At 36.6% G+C, this 13,273-nt stretch overlaps 1 protein-coding gene across 1 annotated transcript in view; it reads right to left on the bottom strand.

Moving 5' to 3' along the window:
- The window catches only part of LOC109227129 (ATP-dependent zinc metalloprotease FTSH 12, chloroplastic), a 17,318-nt gene extending 4,666 nt beyond the window's left edge, over positions 1-12,652 (bottom strand). Inside the window, exons 1-14 of the mRNA XM_019392162.1 lie at positions 12,067-12,652; positions 11,570-11,754; positions 7,586-7,806; positions 5,969-6,246; positions 5,532-5,609; positions 5,199-5,441; positions 4,949-5,089; positions 4,695-4,862; positions 3,859-3,971; positions 2,598-2,814; positions 1,801-1,872; positions 922-1,041; positions 722-838; positions 460-636 (exon numbers count right to left, since the gene is read on the bottom strand). Of these exons, the coding sequence (XP_019247707.1) occupies positions 460-636; positions 722-838; positions 922-1,041; positions 1,801-1,872; positions 2,598-2,814; positions 3,859-3,971; positions 4,695-4,862; positions 4,949-5,089; positions 5,199-5,441; positions 5,532-5,609; positions 5,969-6,246; positions 7,586-7,806; positions 11,570-11,754; positions 12,067-12,486 (2,550 nt within the window). The 5' untranslated portion in view covers positions 12,487-12,652. The remainder of the gene's footprint in view (positions 1-459; positions 637-721; positions 839-921; positions 1,042-1,800; positions 1,873-2,597; positions 2,815-3,858; positions 3,972-4,694; positions 4,863-4,948; positions 5,090-5,198; positions 5,442-5,531; positions 5,610-5,968; positions 6,247-7,585; positions 7,807-11,569; positions 11,755-12,066) is intronic.

Here is a 13,273-nt window from a genome sequence, read left to right as displayed (position 1 = left end):
CACACACACATATATATATATATATATATATATATATATATATATATATATATATATATATATATATATATATATATATATATATATATACCTACACACACACACACACACACACACACACACACACACACACACATATATATATATATATATATATATATATATATATATATATATATATATATATATATACGTACTAACATATGGAGGCATGCAGGTATTTGTCTAAATGTAGGTAGATGGGCAGCAAAGATCTTGTTTTGTTGTAATTTTTCTCAATACCTTTAATTACACCTTCCTCCACACCTCAAGAATATTCGTTAACGATAAAACTGTATTACTCCGCTACCCTATAGTTATCTCTCCCACCACAACCCAAAAGAGGAAAACACAGTAAAATCAAGAGTACTTGCTCTGTCGCTGCTTGAATGCTGCAACAGCTGAAGAAATGTGGTCTACCTTTGTAATCTTTTCTAGATCATCTATTCCTCCATCAGTAATGTCATCACCAAATATAATATGTTCTGCACAGCGCCCTCCATGAGCTACTACCATTTGCATTTTCATGTAACCAAAGGTTGTATAACCTTGATCAACCACATCTTCTCTAGGGTAGAAAACGGATATCGCAGTTTCCTGCTCATTCAAATGAGTATTAGTTCTGAATCAACAAAAGCCGGATTGAATATAACATAACTCATGTTCATGTAAAACATAATACCTTGCCACCAGGTAGAAGCTGAGAAAAAGCATGCCAATCAAATTGAGGGAACAAGTGCGCCAAGACAATGTGACCAGCTTCATGGACTGCCAACAATCGTCTTTTTTCACGAGATACCTATTACAAGATTTTAAATGATCACAACAATAAACCGATACATCATGTCTCTCTTCTAGGAGCAACAGGGAAAGATTGCATACACTCTGCTCACACTTTTGCTGCTCTTCCTCTGTCAGGAGCACACCCATACCCTCAAGCAATTGCTTGTCCAAAACATCAATAATATCCTTCTGGTCGATCTTAGAATGTCCTTTCCTTACCTGCGTGTAAATTCGATTACTTAAGCAAATACCCTCGAGAAATGGAAAACCAGAAAACATTTTCAGTCATACCGAAGATTAATGAGGAGATAGTTAGCATATATCAGGTAAATTTTTAAGTTTTAATTAGTTTAATCAGTTCTCAAAGTCTAGAAACTTTGGTGTACTGCTTGACATCGATATGCGATAAAGGAGTTAAGTTGGAGAGCAGGCCATGCATGCAATTTAAGTTATATCTGTTCAATTCTGGGGTTTGTAATTTGCCACTATCATAGATAAGTTTATTGTTGAGATTGGTGATTATTAAAAAGCACTTGTTTGCTTGTTTACTCTCATTTGTGGTGACAGCTCTTATATTTAACTTCTGATTTTGGTTAATTTCCCTGGCATCTGCTCCACAACTTTCAGTCACAGCCACCTAAGTTTGCTTCATTTTACTCTGTTCTTAGAATATTATATGTTATTCTATCCACCCTCTAATTTTTTTTTAAAAAATAATACTGTGAAGTCAACCGTTACAGCAAAAAGCTAATTACATGATCTCAAATCCGCCAATCTATTGTTTCTATGAAAAGAAATGCATGGTGTGCTCTACAAGTCTCCATGGTAATAATGTGATTTTTAAGTCGATTGCCAATAACTTGCCAACATTGATTTAGGAAAACAATACTAGTCAAGAAAAAATAGATCAAGAGATATTATGAAGCACCAATAGTGATTACAGAAGTTTCTGGGTCAAAATACAAAGAACAGACTTACAGACATTATTCCAGCTTCATTGACTAGATTTCTTATGTCTGCTCCAGAATATCCAACTGTACGAAAGACAAGCTGCAACACCGCAAAGGAAAACAATTCAATCAAATTCCTAAACCTGAGCCTCAACATCAGGGGCTCCAAATGGAGGGTTTCATCAGTATACATCAAGTAATTTAAAGAAAAGAAGTCCATTGTCTTCCCACACTAAGTATTGTATGGGTCCAAATTTGGACGACCACGACCACGACCATTGACGAACACGACCAACGGCGAGATGCTCGCAGCTCAACATGGGTTCGATAAGGGACGCTAGGAATATTCTTTCGAATATTCCCCGTAATATGCTTTGTAGGATCTAGAAGGGGTCTGTCCCTTATATACAGGGGAATAACAACTTTGTAAGGGGGCTCTCTTTTTTTTCGACTTCTCTCTAAGACAAAACAGTGATTGTAATACTTTTCTATCAGCATTTCCCAACGCTCAATTATTGATCCTCACAAGATCAGAAAAGTGTGTTCATTGTATATCCTCTTTGTTCTAGAGATTATTATACTTAGCTAAGATTTACCCCCTCATTTTCTTTGATTGATTTGTTCAAAAAGGTTGCAATATCTTTTGAGTCAAACAAGTATAAGAAAAGGAAACAACTGCCTTTCGGCCTGTGAAGTAGTAGGGTTGCTCCTGACCCCTTCAAAATAGGCAGTATATAATGTGAAAGTAATTTTTTGTTCAAAGAAATCAAATGAGATGAAGAAATTCCAAGCTAGTAACAAGAACGAGTAAAGCAAGCAATTTACTTTCTCAAAGTCAACATCCTCTGAAAGCTGCTTCCCAGCACTGTGAACTCCAAAAATTTGCACTCGTTGCTTTGCATCTGGTAAACCAATATACACCCGTCTGTCAATACGTCCAGGGCGGACAAATTCTAAGTCGAGTTCATCTGGCCGATTGGTAGCACAGATGAATATGACAGCTTGTCTTAGTGAAAACCTATCAACACCAGTTTTTTCTTTCCTGCACAAACAAATCCAATATCATCTTGCGCAAAACAAAACAAGAACATAGGAGGGCAAAGTGGCTTTGCCTTCAGTACTTCTAGAATATTAGCATAACGTTTTTTGGTATGTATATTACTGTAACCTTCTAGCTCTGGCAGTGTACTAAAACAACAACACAACCACCCGGTGGAATCCCACAAGTGGGGGTCTGGGGAGGGTAGTGTGTATGCAGGCCTTACCCCCAGCAGCGTACTAGTAGAGAAACATATAAATCAAAATTACATCACAGAAGTTTTGATGTTTTTTCCCGATCCAGTGGAGATGGGGTGGGGCCAGTAGCTCACCCTACGGGATCGCAACCCTTTGTTCCGGGGCCAATCTCTGTCCAACCCGAGGAAACCATTACATGCCTTAGAAGATGCAAGCAGCACATGTGCCATGTCTTTCCCTTCTTTTGATAAAGCAATAAATTTCATTAGCGAAGGGCAAAAAAGGCCCGTATACTAGTACACCAAAAAGTAGAAACCTTACGAAAAGATAGGAAACTCGCAATCTTCTATACATATGGGAACCTTGTGGGTGCACCAAAAAGCAATAAGGGATAAGAGACCATTCCTCATCATTTTCTACTCCTTCAAAAGCTCTCGCATTTCTCTCTTTCCAAACGGTCCACATAAGTGCAAGTGATGTCAGCATACTAATTAAACTATTAGGTGTTGCAAGTTAGTCAATTGCCAAGACACTATTTTCAACTCATATTTGTTTATAGTTTGACAAAAACACCAAGTTCAAAAGATTTTTTATTTTTTCATATCAGAAAACTCATGACTCAATGGCAAAAGATTTCACTGTCCAGAGACTGTAGACAGTGTAGAGAAGAAGCGCGGAAAAATTCACGATGAGAAGGGGGAAATGTTCTTTAGGAACCCATATCCAGCACTGCAGAATAAGATTCTACATCAGATCTCATCAAAAGCAGCAGATCATACTGCTCTCTAATATGAAGTTTTCTTTGCAAAGAATAGAGTGTATATCCATGGAGTGAAACTAAGATACTCACTCCCCATCAAGCTGAGCAATCAGAGCCTCAAATGTTGCTTTCCTGCGCGGATCATTTCTTGCATGCCTTCCAGCAATAGCATCAATCTCATCTATAAATATAAAAGCTGGAGCCTACAAAGAGGACAACAGAACGTAAATTTTATCCCCTTGAATTAGCACGAGTACATCGTGCGGGGCAGGGGAAGGGGGGGGGGGTCAGAAATCACATCATAGTGAGAATTCTCAAGAGAAGTGACAGGTCCTATTACTTGAAGGCTAATGACATCAGAAAAACATATTTCATTAACAGTATAACATTAGGGCATGATTTCTTTGTTCAATGATGGAGATTTTATCATCAGAATCGAAGCCAGCAACATAATATGTTAAAACATTTGTTAGTTACTTCATCCACAGTAATTCAACCAAGCCTCAAGACCTGTTAGTTCGTGTCTGGTGCAAATAGTGAAGCCAAGAGGTTACATTAACATGCATTTAAAGGAGCGTAACAGTTTTAAAGTAACTTCTGCGTTGACTTCATCATAAAAGCACAGACTTCATCATAAAAGCATACTTGATAAAATGAGCTTCAGATTTTTAGTTAGACTGAACATCTTGTTATTGCTTTAGAAGCTTCTTTATTACGTTCATGTCACCAGTAGGTTAAGATTTACAAGAAAGGTTATAACTTAAACAGTGACCAAGCTCCCCTTCCTCTCTCCAACTTGTTTTAGACTGGCGATCCAGTGGCTGTTTCGGTGCAGAGATCACGTGAGGAAAATTTGTTATTCTGAGGAACATTCTCATCCCTATACGTCAATATTGTAAGTTTGTAACTAGAAGACATAAACTCACATTTCTCCTAGCAATAGAAAACATTTCATTGATTCGTGCAGCACCACTTTTTTCACTATCAGTGAACTCTGCACCAGAAGCAAATACAAAAGGCATCCCACTTTCCTTTGCAAGTGTCCGAGCGAACAGTGTTTTGCCTGTTCCAGGAGGCCCAGACAGAAGCACACCCTGCCATGCATTAAAATGAATCAAACTGAACAAGATTTGCATAATACATAGTTTTAGTAAGTGTTGAAAAGATTGTATGAGTTTACCCGCACAAATTTGACATCTTTCTCATAATATTGCATTGGATTTCCCATATAAATCATCAATTCATCCAAAAGATCCCAAACATCTCCTCCCAATACTATCTCTTTATACATCGATTTCGTCTCACCAACTTCTCCAACTGGCTAAGTAGGCAAGGGAATAGGAGTTAAAAAGGTGACTGGTATATAAAACAAAATTCAGAAAAATAGAAGAGGCAGGTATTAGTTAGATCCAATAGAGATGAAAAGATACCAAAATAAAATTTTCAGCATAAGCCATATCGAAAAGTTGATTATATTTCTTATAGAGGAGGCGCTTTGTCGTGATGTGCAGAAGCATCATAGATTCTCTTATAAACCACAAAATCAGTATGCCAGGCAATAAAGCAAAAAGAACTTTGAGAAAGTAATGAATTTGCCGCTTCTGAAGTAGATCAACTTCAGCTCCAGAACTTGATATCATCTCAAATAAGAAAGGATCTAGTGGAATATCAACCTGAAAAGGAGGAAAATACATTAACCAGTAAATAGGTCGGTTCAGGAACAGTAATGAATTTATTCTACAAAAGATATATATCTTACGCACAATATATTCAAGTGGGAATCCTTCTTTCATTGTGACAAACACTCTCTTCAGATCCTCCGTGAATACTATAGCAGCCACCTGCGGATATTAAGTTAGTAAATCTAATAGAAAGTGAATCCATATCTACGTCAAAATAATGCATTAGTTTGATTCCACCTGAACCAGAGAATTACAGTCTCCAGCCAGAACTCAAGCAAAGGCAAATATGTTTAACAAATATAACTTTTGCTATTTTCCCTTATAACATCATTCAAAAGAATGAAGAATAGGGTGGCATCACTATTTGAAGTACAATTCCCTTATAACATCATTCATGAATAATGCTTTATGACTTAGAAGTATCCAACATTTATGTCCCACTTGAAAGCATTAGAACATAAAGGGACAACCATATCTGAGTATGAAGAGACACGGAACAGAGAAAGCGGAATAATTACCTCAGAAGTATCAAGCTTCTGAAGAAAATAGGTATAAGGAAGTTTAGGACGATATCTCCACCATCTTTTGGAGATCCACAATGCCCTGGCTCCTTGGGTTTCTCTTGTCTTCTCAACCACATCTTTGCGAAGGCTGTTCTCCACTTCCTTCATGTCAAATTCAACCACATACCTTGAATTTACTGAATCTAATTGTTCTGCCATCTTCTCCTTTCTAAGAATTTCGTGCCATGCTTGAAGCCTTTCACGCCATGTTCCACTCATATCCTGATTTTCAGCTGCAAAAACAACAGGAAAAGAAATGCTTCAAACGACAAATAAGATAATCTGGATTCACCTAGGCAACTGAAAAAACACAATTCACTATAATTGTTCATTGAAGTCTAAAAGATTATTCTGGGAATCTCAAGAATTTAATCAGATCAGTTCTAACATAATAAGTTCTGAACTTAACTCTACTTACTACACCTCTGCTTGGCAAACTTACCTAAAAGTATAGGAGTGGTATCATGTAAAACATATTAAAAAAAACCTTCGCACCATGTTATTTATGCATTTTACTACAAAGTATAAGATACGTATTTAACCAAAATTAGCTCAGCCTTTCTGGAGGAAGACCCAGGCATAACCTACAATGTTCTTTAATCCAGCTCCTTGAAATTACCTTTATCTGGATGCACCCAAAAGTGAATTTAGATTTCTATGTGATATGGTGGACCAGAAAATTGACAGTAAGTACATCTCTTATTATACGTTTCATTTATATTTGACGAGGCCATTTGATATAACTTTTCCTCAATTTTTGATGTATGATCCCTACCGCACTAACTGATAATCTCAAAAAGAAAATTAGAAGAAAAATCAGGACGTGCCTCGGGGAAAGGTAGCCTCTACCACAGCCCGAGGTGATAACGGGGCTAACGCCTCAATAGGTGAGGCATTCGCCCCTCATGCACGGTTTACACCTTGACTGTTTTCCCTTATGCCCTGTGCGCGCTTTTACACGTTGGAATGCATTGACTGTATTGTACACTCCGAAACACATACGTTTAAATTATTTTCCAAGTTTCCAGATTGTTTTCATATTTTAATATACTTTTAAACTAATTTTCATATTAAAAGTTCAAAATCTGTGGGACTTATGTCCCATGCCTTGAGATTTACACCCCACCCCATAATAGATCAAATGCTCCGCCCAGCACCTCTACCTTTAAAAATACTGAAACACCCACCCACCCCGAAAAGAAAAAGAACAATCCACCAGTTTAAAAGTTTACTAATATTTTGGGGAGCGAAAAAGTAGAAAGAACAAGATTGCAGAGTGCAGCTTATTCATTTTGAAGTAAAATAAAGTCAAAAATACTGATATACTACTACACAATTCTTCTCATTGTTCATTGAACAGGAAACCATCAAGAAGGTTCTTCTTTCATCCTATTAAGATATAAAAAGAATATATAGGAAACTACAGAACTATGTTGCTAGCATACGACCTAACATTTCCAATGAGGAACTAGAATAGCTTATGATACTGTTATTAACATTTCCACCTCCTTTTGAAGAAGGAAGGATAATTAAGTCCTTACAACATTATGCAAGCCTAATAACAAAACTCACCTGAAATTCCAAGATTCTCTTTCAGAGTCTCTTTATCCTCTACTCTCAATCTAGTATCACGTTCTATCACCTCTTTCATATCATGACTGCCTGTGTCATCTTCCCAAGCATCTTCACCAATGTAGGAACTATCTTGAATAAGAGTTCCATCTGCTGCTTCAATGAACTTCTTTAACTTTAAACCTTTGGGGGTAGTCTTCCTCCACAGACCTTTCTTGAATCTATAAGAATACAAGAACGGAGTTGAGAGATCAAAAAATATCTTAAAGCACCAATTGGATCAAGTAACAACATATATTTGCATAAGGTGATCCAGGTAAATGTGTCCTCCTATGACATAAACTGCATTGAGTTGAATATCTTATAATGGTCCAGATCAAACTACTAGTCTAGAATTTTTTGTTTTGTCCCCGTTTTAACAAAAGGTCACGTGCTCAAAGGGTTTTGTTGCTTAATCACGTGCTCAATTGTGCTTATTAGTTGTTCAGCCCAAATTAATGGTATTTAGGAACCTTATTGAATTGAAAAAGGAAATTAAGGTTCGAGAGGTTAGGCAATCTATGATCTCATTAGATGGGACATCTATTTAGAGATTTTATGCATTTAGTGGACACACTAAAAAGCACCAGAGACAATCCTTTATGGGTTAAGCTTAATACCCGATAGACTGATCGAAAAATGGGCTAGGTAATTTAATCTCGTGTTAATATTTCAACCGAATAGTAATAGACCTATCAAATGTGGAAGCTTAAGGAGTCTGTGTGGGTGATTTGCCAGCCTAGACCTCACTCCTCATTGTTAACTTCAAGTGCCTGATCATTTTCCTGGCTTTTTCAATTGCTTACTTGTAGTTGTTTCTGTTTTTTTTTTCCCGATAACCATGGTATCCGGGCAGACTTGCGCACACCTCGACTAATTCCACGGGATACCTGACACCTCCCACCAGCAACAGGTACTAGATAACTATGGCCGCCAAGGCTTGTTTCTTCTTTTCTTTGATAAAATAATTGCTTGCTTCTACTCGTAGTTCGTAGTTATAAGTAATTGCTAACTTCAAGTCGTAGTTTGTATTCAATAATTATTTTCAATTCATATCCTCATGTTTGTGCAAAATTACGCTAGTTTAATCAAATTTCTAGTTCAAGTCACCCTGATCCCGTATGAACGATGTCCGAGGTGCATGCTCATTGATATATTCTAGAAATATTACATTAATAGTACTAGCAACAACAACAAAAACAACAATAACATACCCAGTATAATCTCACAAGTGGGGTCTATGGAGGGTAGTGAGCACGCAGTCTTACCCCTACCTTTATGCAGGTAAAGAGGCTATTTTCGATAGACCTTCGGCTCAAAGCTAGCATGCATAAACACAATAGTATAGAGGAAGACATGCAGTACATTAATTGTACTACCGCAAGAAATATATAGTTAAGTTATCAACTATAACTCATGGTGTTTTATTATGAATCATAATCCAAGGCCAATATTAACTCTTGGGCAGGGGTTCATAGGAGTGAGGTTTACCATATCCAATAGAAAAACAATTGGAGTATACCAGAGGTGTTGAAGCTGGAGGAGAAGGTGCTAGCTCAGTGCATATTTCCCACATCCCACAGTATGCTAATGACACCCTTATAACGTCTGAAGTTGACAGAAGACAACTTAGGTATCAGGGTGCAATTCTGATTGTCTTTGAAGCCATTTCTAGGCTCCACATATATCTAGCCAAGTGTTCTCATTTTCTTGTAAATGTTCTCATTGTAGAGGAATAGCATCAAGTATCTTTCAACTAATTATTTGGGTATGCCTCTATATTTAATGGAAGTTATCATGGTGGAAAGATAGTTGTTTGGGAGGTACCAATATTGTCAAACACGAAAAGCTCTAAAATGCGCTCCAGCTCTATTGGGGTTTTAAGTGCAAAAATCAATTAAAGTGTGAGCTTTAGTAAAAAAACGCAATGAAGGAAAAAAATACAAAATATATATGTAATTTAACAAAAAAGTAACAAATTCATTTTCCTTAATAGCTAATACACTTATTTGTTGATTATATGAGTTGTTTAGTGCCGCTTGATTCAAGATAGAACTCATGGGCAATGAGGAGTGAGCCTTAGTGCCTTCCCTTACACTGAAGTGCATCTTAAGCGACGCGAATCGCTCTCCCAAAGCTTTTCTGAGCTTAAGGGATTAAACGCGCTTTAAATGAGCCTTTGACGACACTGAGAAGTACACTTATCGTAATAAATAATGTTTTGGATGCTTTACCAACTTATGTGATACCAGTTTCCCATATGCCCTTAATAGTAGAGAAAGCCATGGTCAGACTATAAAAGTAATTCCTATTGGAAGGACATAAAGATAAGGAATATTTTCAACTCGTAAAATATTGTCGGACTTAGCAAACAAGATGATGGTTTGAGCATAACAAATCTAAGAATGCACAGCAAACGTTTCTTTTCAAGTGGTTGTCAAGATTCGATAAAAAGAGGGGGTGGTGATAGTAAAATATGGACAAGAAGGTTAATGGTGCAGAAAAGTAGTTTCAAGCTCTTATCAAGTGGATGTTGGAAGCACATCAAAAACCAACAGGAAGCCTTAAATTCAAGGTGGGAGATGGTACAAGAATACATTTTTGACATGATATGTTGGAAGTGGCACAACCTTAAAGGATTCGTTCCTATATTTCTTTAGCTTTGCTGCACAGGTGCCACTTTAGCACAGAGCAAGACACATTATGGCTGGGACATTTGCTTTAGAAGAGACTGTCATCATTCGGAACCTGAAATGGTAAGACAGCTATTAGAAAGCCTGAGAAATCCTTGGTGTTAACTGAGTAGCCAATCCATATTCTGTGTGGGTAACAGATACAGTGCTATACAGCTTGATGGCTTGTTAAGATAGTAGGGATAGCTGGCCTTGGAAGAAGGTTTAGGAAATCAAAAGCTCCATATATGGTTGCTTGATTTACTGGGAGGCAGCCCACATGAAGCTGTGTTGACTGTTGACACAGGTTAACAAAAGAGAAATTAAGCTGTGTAACATATGCTTTATGTGTGAAAAGGGACTAGAAGATACAAGGCATTTTTTCATCCACTGTTCAGTAGGCTCATAAATGTGGAACCTTCTCCTTAACATCTTGGGGTTATGGGTCATGCTTGCTTCTCTAACGGATGTATACTGGTCCTGGCAAAACAAAGGCCTTAGGAAGGAGCAAAGGAGATTTGAGACGCTATCCCAGCTTGCGTGATATGGGAAGAAAGAAGAAGTGGTGGATGTATTGAAGGAAAAGCTGAAACCATGCACGGATTGAGGTATAAACATTTTACCCTACTAGTCTTTTGGCTAATTTGAAGGATGTTTATGAATCAAGTTACTTGATAGATTTCCAAAGTTCTATGCAGGCATAATCTATTCCATATATTAGTTTGTTAATCAAGAAATCCCCGAGAGCCAATTGGCGCATGAACCGAAGCTCGGTAAACAATGTGCCCGTCCCTCTAACCTTCTCCACCCAAATACGAGGATTTTGTCTAAGGCAGTGTTCAAACCCATGATGTGCACCTAATCACACATCACGCATCGCGCTATTGCCACTAAACCAGAACCCTGAGAGCATTTGTATATATTCTTATGTTTCTCCAACACTTCGTTGATGTTGGTTTATTTTTTCTTTCATTAATAAAAGTTCTATTATTAAACGATGAAGTATAATGTCAAGATGCATCTCAAACTTATCAAAACTCGACATCACATCATTTTATCTGTAAGAAGATGAAGCATGGAATGATCTCTCTGGATATCACCAAGTAATAGAGCTACCAAGTATTATGTATTCATCATAACACAGTTAGTTGATTGGTGAAGTACTTAATGGTAGAATTCAAGTAATCCTATAAACAAAAATCCAATTTGTTGTTTTACTTTTACATTCTTAGGGATCTGCTTGAGCATTACGGATAAAAGGAATTATGTTTACCTTTTGACATTAACAGGAGTAGGTTCAGGAATCAGTGCCTCCATGTATGCCTCTGTAAGTTCTTTTCGCTCCCTATTGATCATAGGAGCTCGAATTGCCATATATATTTTTTGACAAGAAAATACCGTGACTATAACATACACAATGAAGACACCAACTCTCTTTGAATCCCATTTCTTGATGTCCTGACGGAACAAAAGAAAAAGGTAGGCATAATGTTAAAAGAGTTTTATGTTCTATGCAGTGACGTGTAAAACATACTTACAAAACCAGGTCACTTACAAAATGATAATTATCGTAAGGTTAAAATCTTCTGATAGTATTAAAAAATCTTTACACATTCAGTGTATATCACTTACATCCATATTAAAAAGACAACGTGAGAACAAATTTTGCAAAGAATTCAAAGCAATACCAATAAAATTGAAATTGTTCATCTATTTCAAGATTAAATAATTGGACCCAACAAAAAAGTGAGGAGAAATGCTCAAGTTCACCTTCCAGGACTCGAATTTGTTCCAATTTAAGAAGTCGGGAAACAACTCGGACTTAAAATGTTGGAGGTGAATTTGCCCCTTTTTGGCAGAGTCAACAGCTCGACCAGAAAATTCTGCGACTATATTTTTAGCATCGTCAAAATCAAAACCGGTCTCTTTCTTCACAGAGTCACCCAATTGCTTGACGAACAGTTCTGAACCGCGGCGAATGGACTGGGAAAGGCGCAGCCAAGAGAACCCTTCAGGATTATTATTATTATTAGTGTTCGAAGAAGAAGAAGAAGCTGAAAATGTAGGTCTTTTCAATTTTCGTCGGCATTTGAAGGGTAATCTGAGAAAGAGGGGGTTGAGGACGAGTGGTGTTGAAGATGAATGTATTATTGGATTCGGCGGGTGAGAAGTTATTGCGGTTAGATGCATGGAGAAGTTGGGGTGTAGAGAACCGTTTGCGCAGCAACTGGAAGACCCAAGAGTGCAGTTTCGGCTATGGAAGCTGGTCGGAGAAACTGAAATTGTCTCCGCGAAGGACTTGGGGTTTTTTAGAGGTTTATCTGCAGGCCTTGGTTTAAGTAATATGTACTTTTTTTTCTAAACAACAAAGAAAATAGTCATGTTTGGTCTTAAAATATTTGTAAGCCAAAAACCATGTAAAACTAAAAATGTTGCAAGAATGACCGAACGTACTTGAGAATAGAAACCATATAAAAGTAAATGTACTTAGAGAAATTTCTTTTCAATGCTCCTAAACTATTGGAAAATATTTAAAAATAACCTTCATCCACATATTAGGCTAAAAATTTCACTCCATCCAACTTTTTAGTTCACTTATACCCTCTGACCGTTATGTCAATACTAAATTAAAATAATTACTTAACAAAAAGATATTTTGCAAAATATTTTTGTTTTTTTACAACGAATGCACCAGTAGTCCACTAATTTAGTAAAGTATTCTTCTTCTTTTTTCAGTTTTTACAAAAAAATATTTTTTTTCATTTTTTAAAAGCATTTTCTTTTTGTAAAAACTGGAAAAAAATTTGTAAAAATAGAAAAAAAAAATCGATTTTAATAAAAATATTTTCGCTTTTTAAAAACTGAAAAAAATATTTATTTCCTTTTTGAAAAATATTTTTTTCATTTTTTTTAAATTCAGGTTTTAAAAAACAAAAATATTTTGTTAAAAAACGAAAATATTTTTTACAATTTTATT

The sequence above is a fragment of the Nicotiana attenuata genome, chromosome 6, assembly GCF_001879085.1.
Source record: "Nicotiana attenuata strain UT chromosome 6, NIATTr2, whole genome shotgun sequence".
NCBI classification, from domain to species: Eukaryota; Viridiplantae; Streptophyta; class Magnoliopsida; order Solanales; family Solanaceae; genus Nicotiana; species Nicotiana attenuata.
This window is presented reverse-complemented; position numbering and strand designations above follow the sequence as displayed.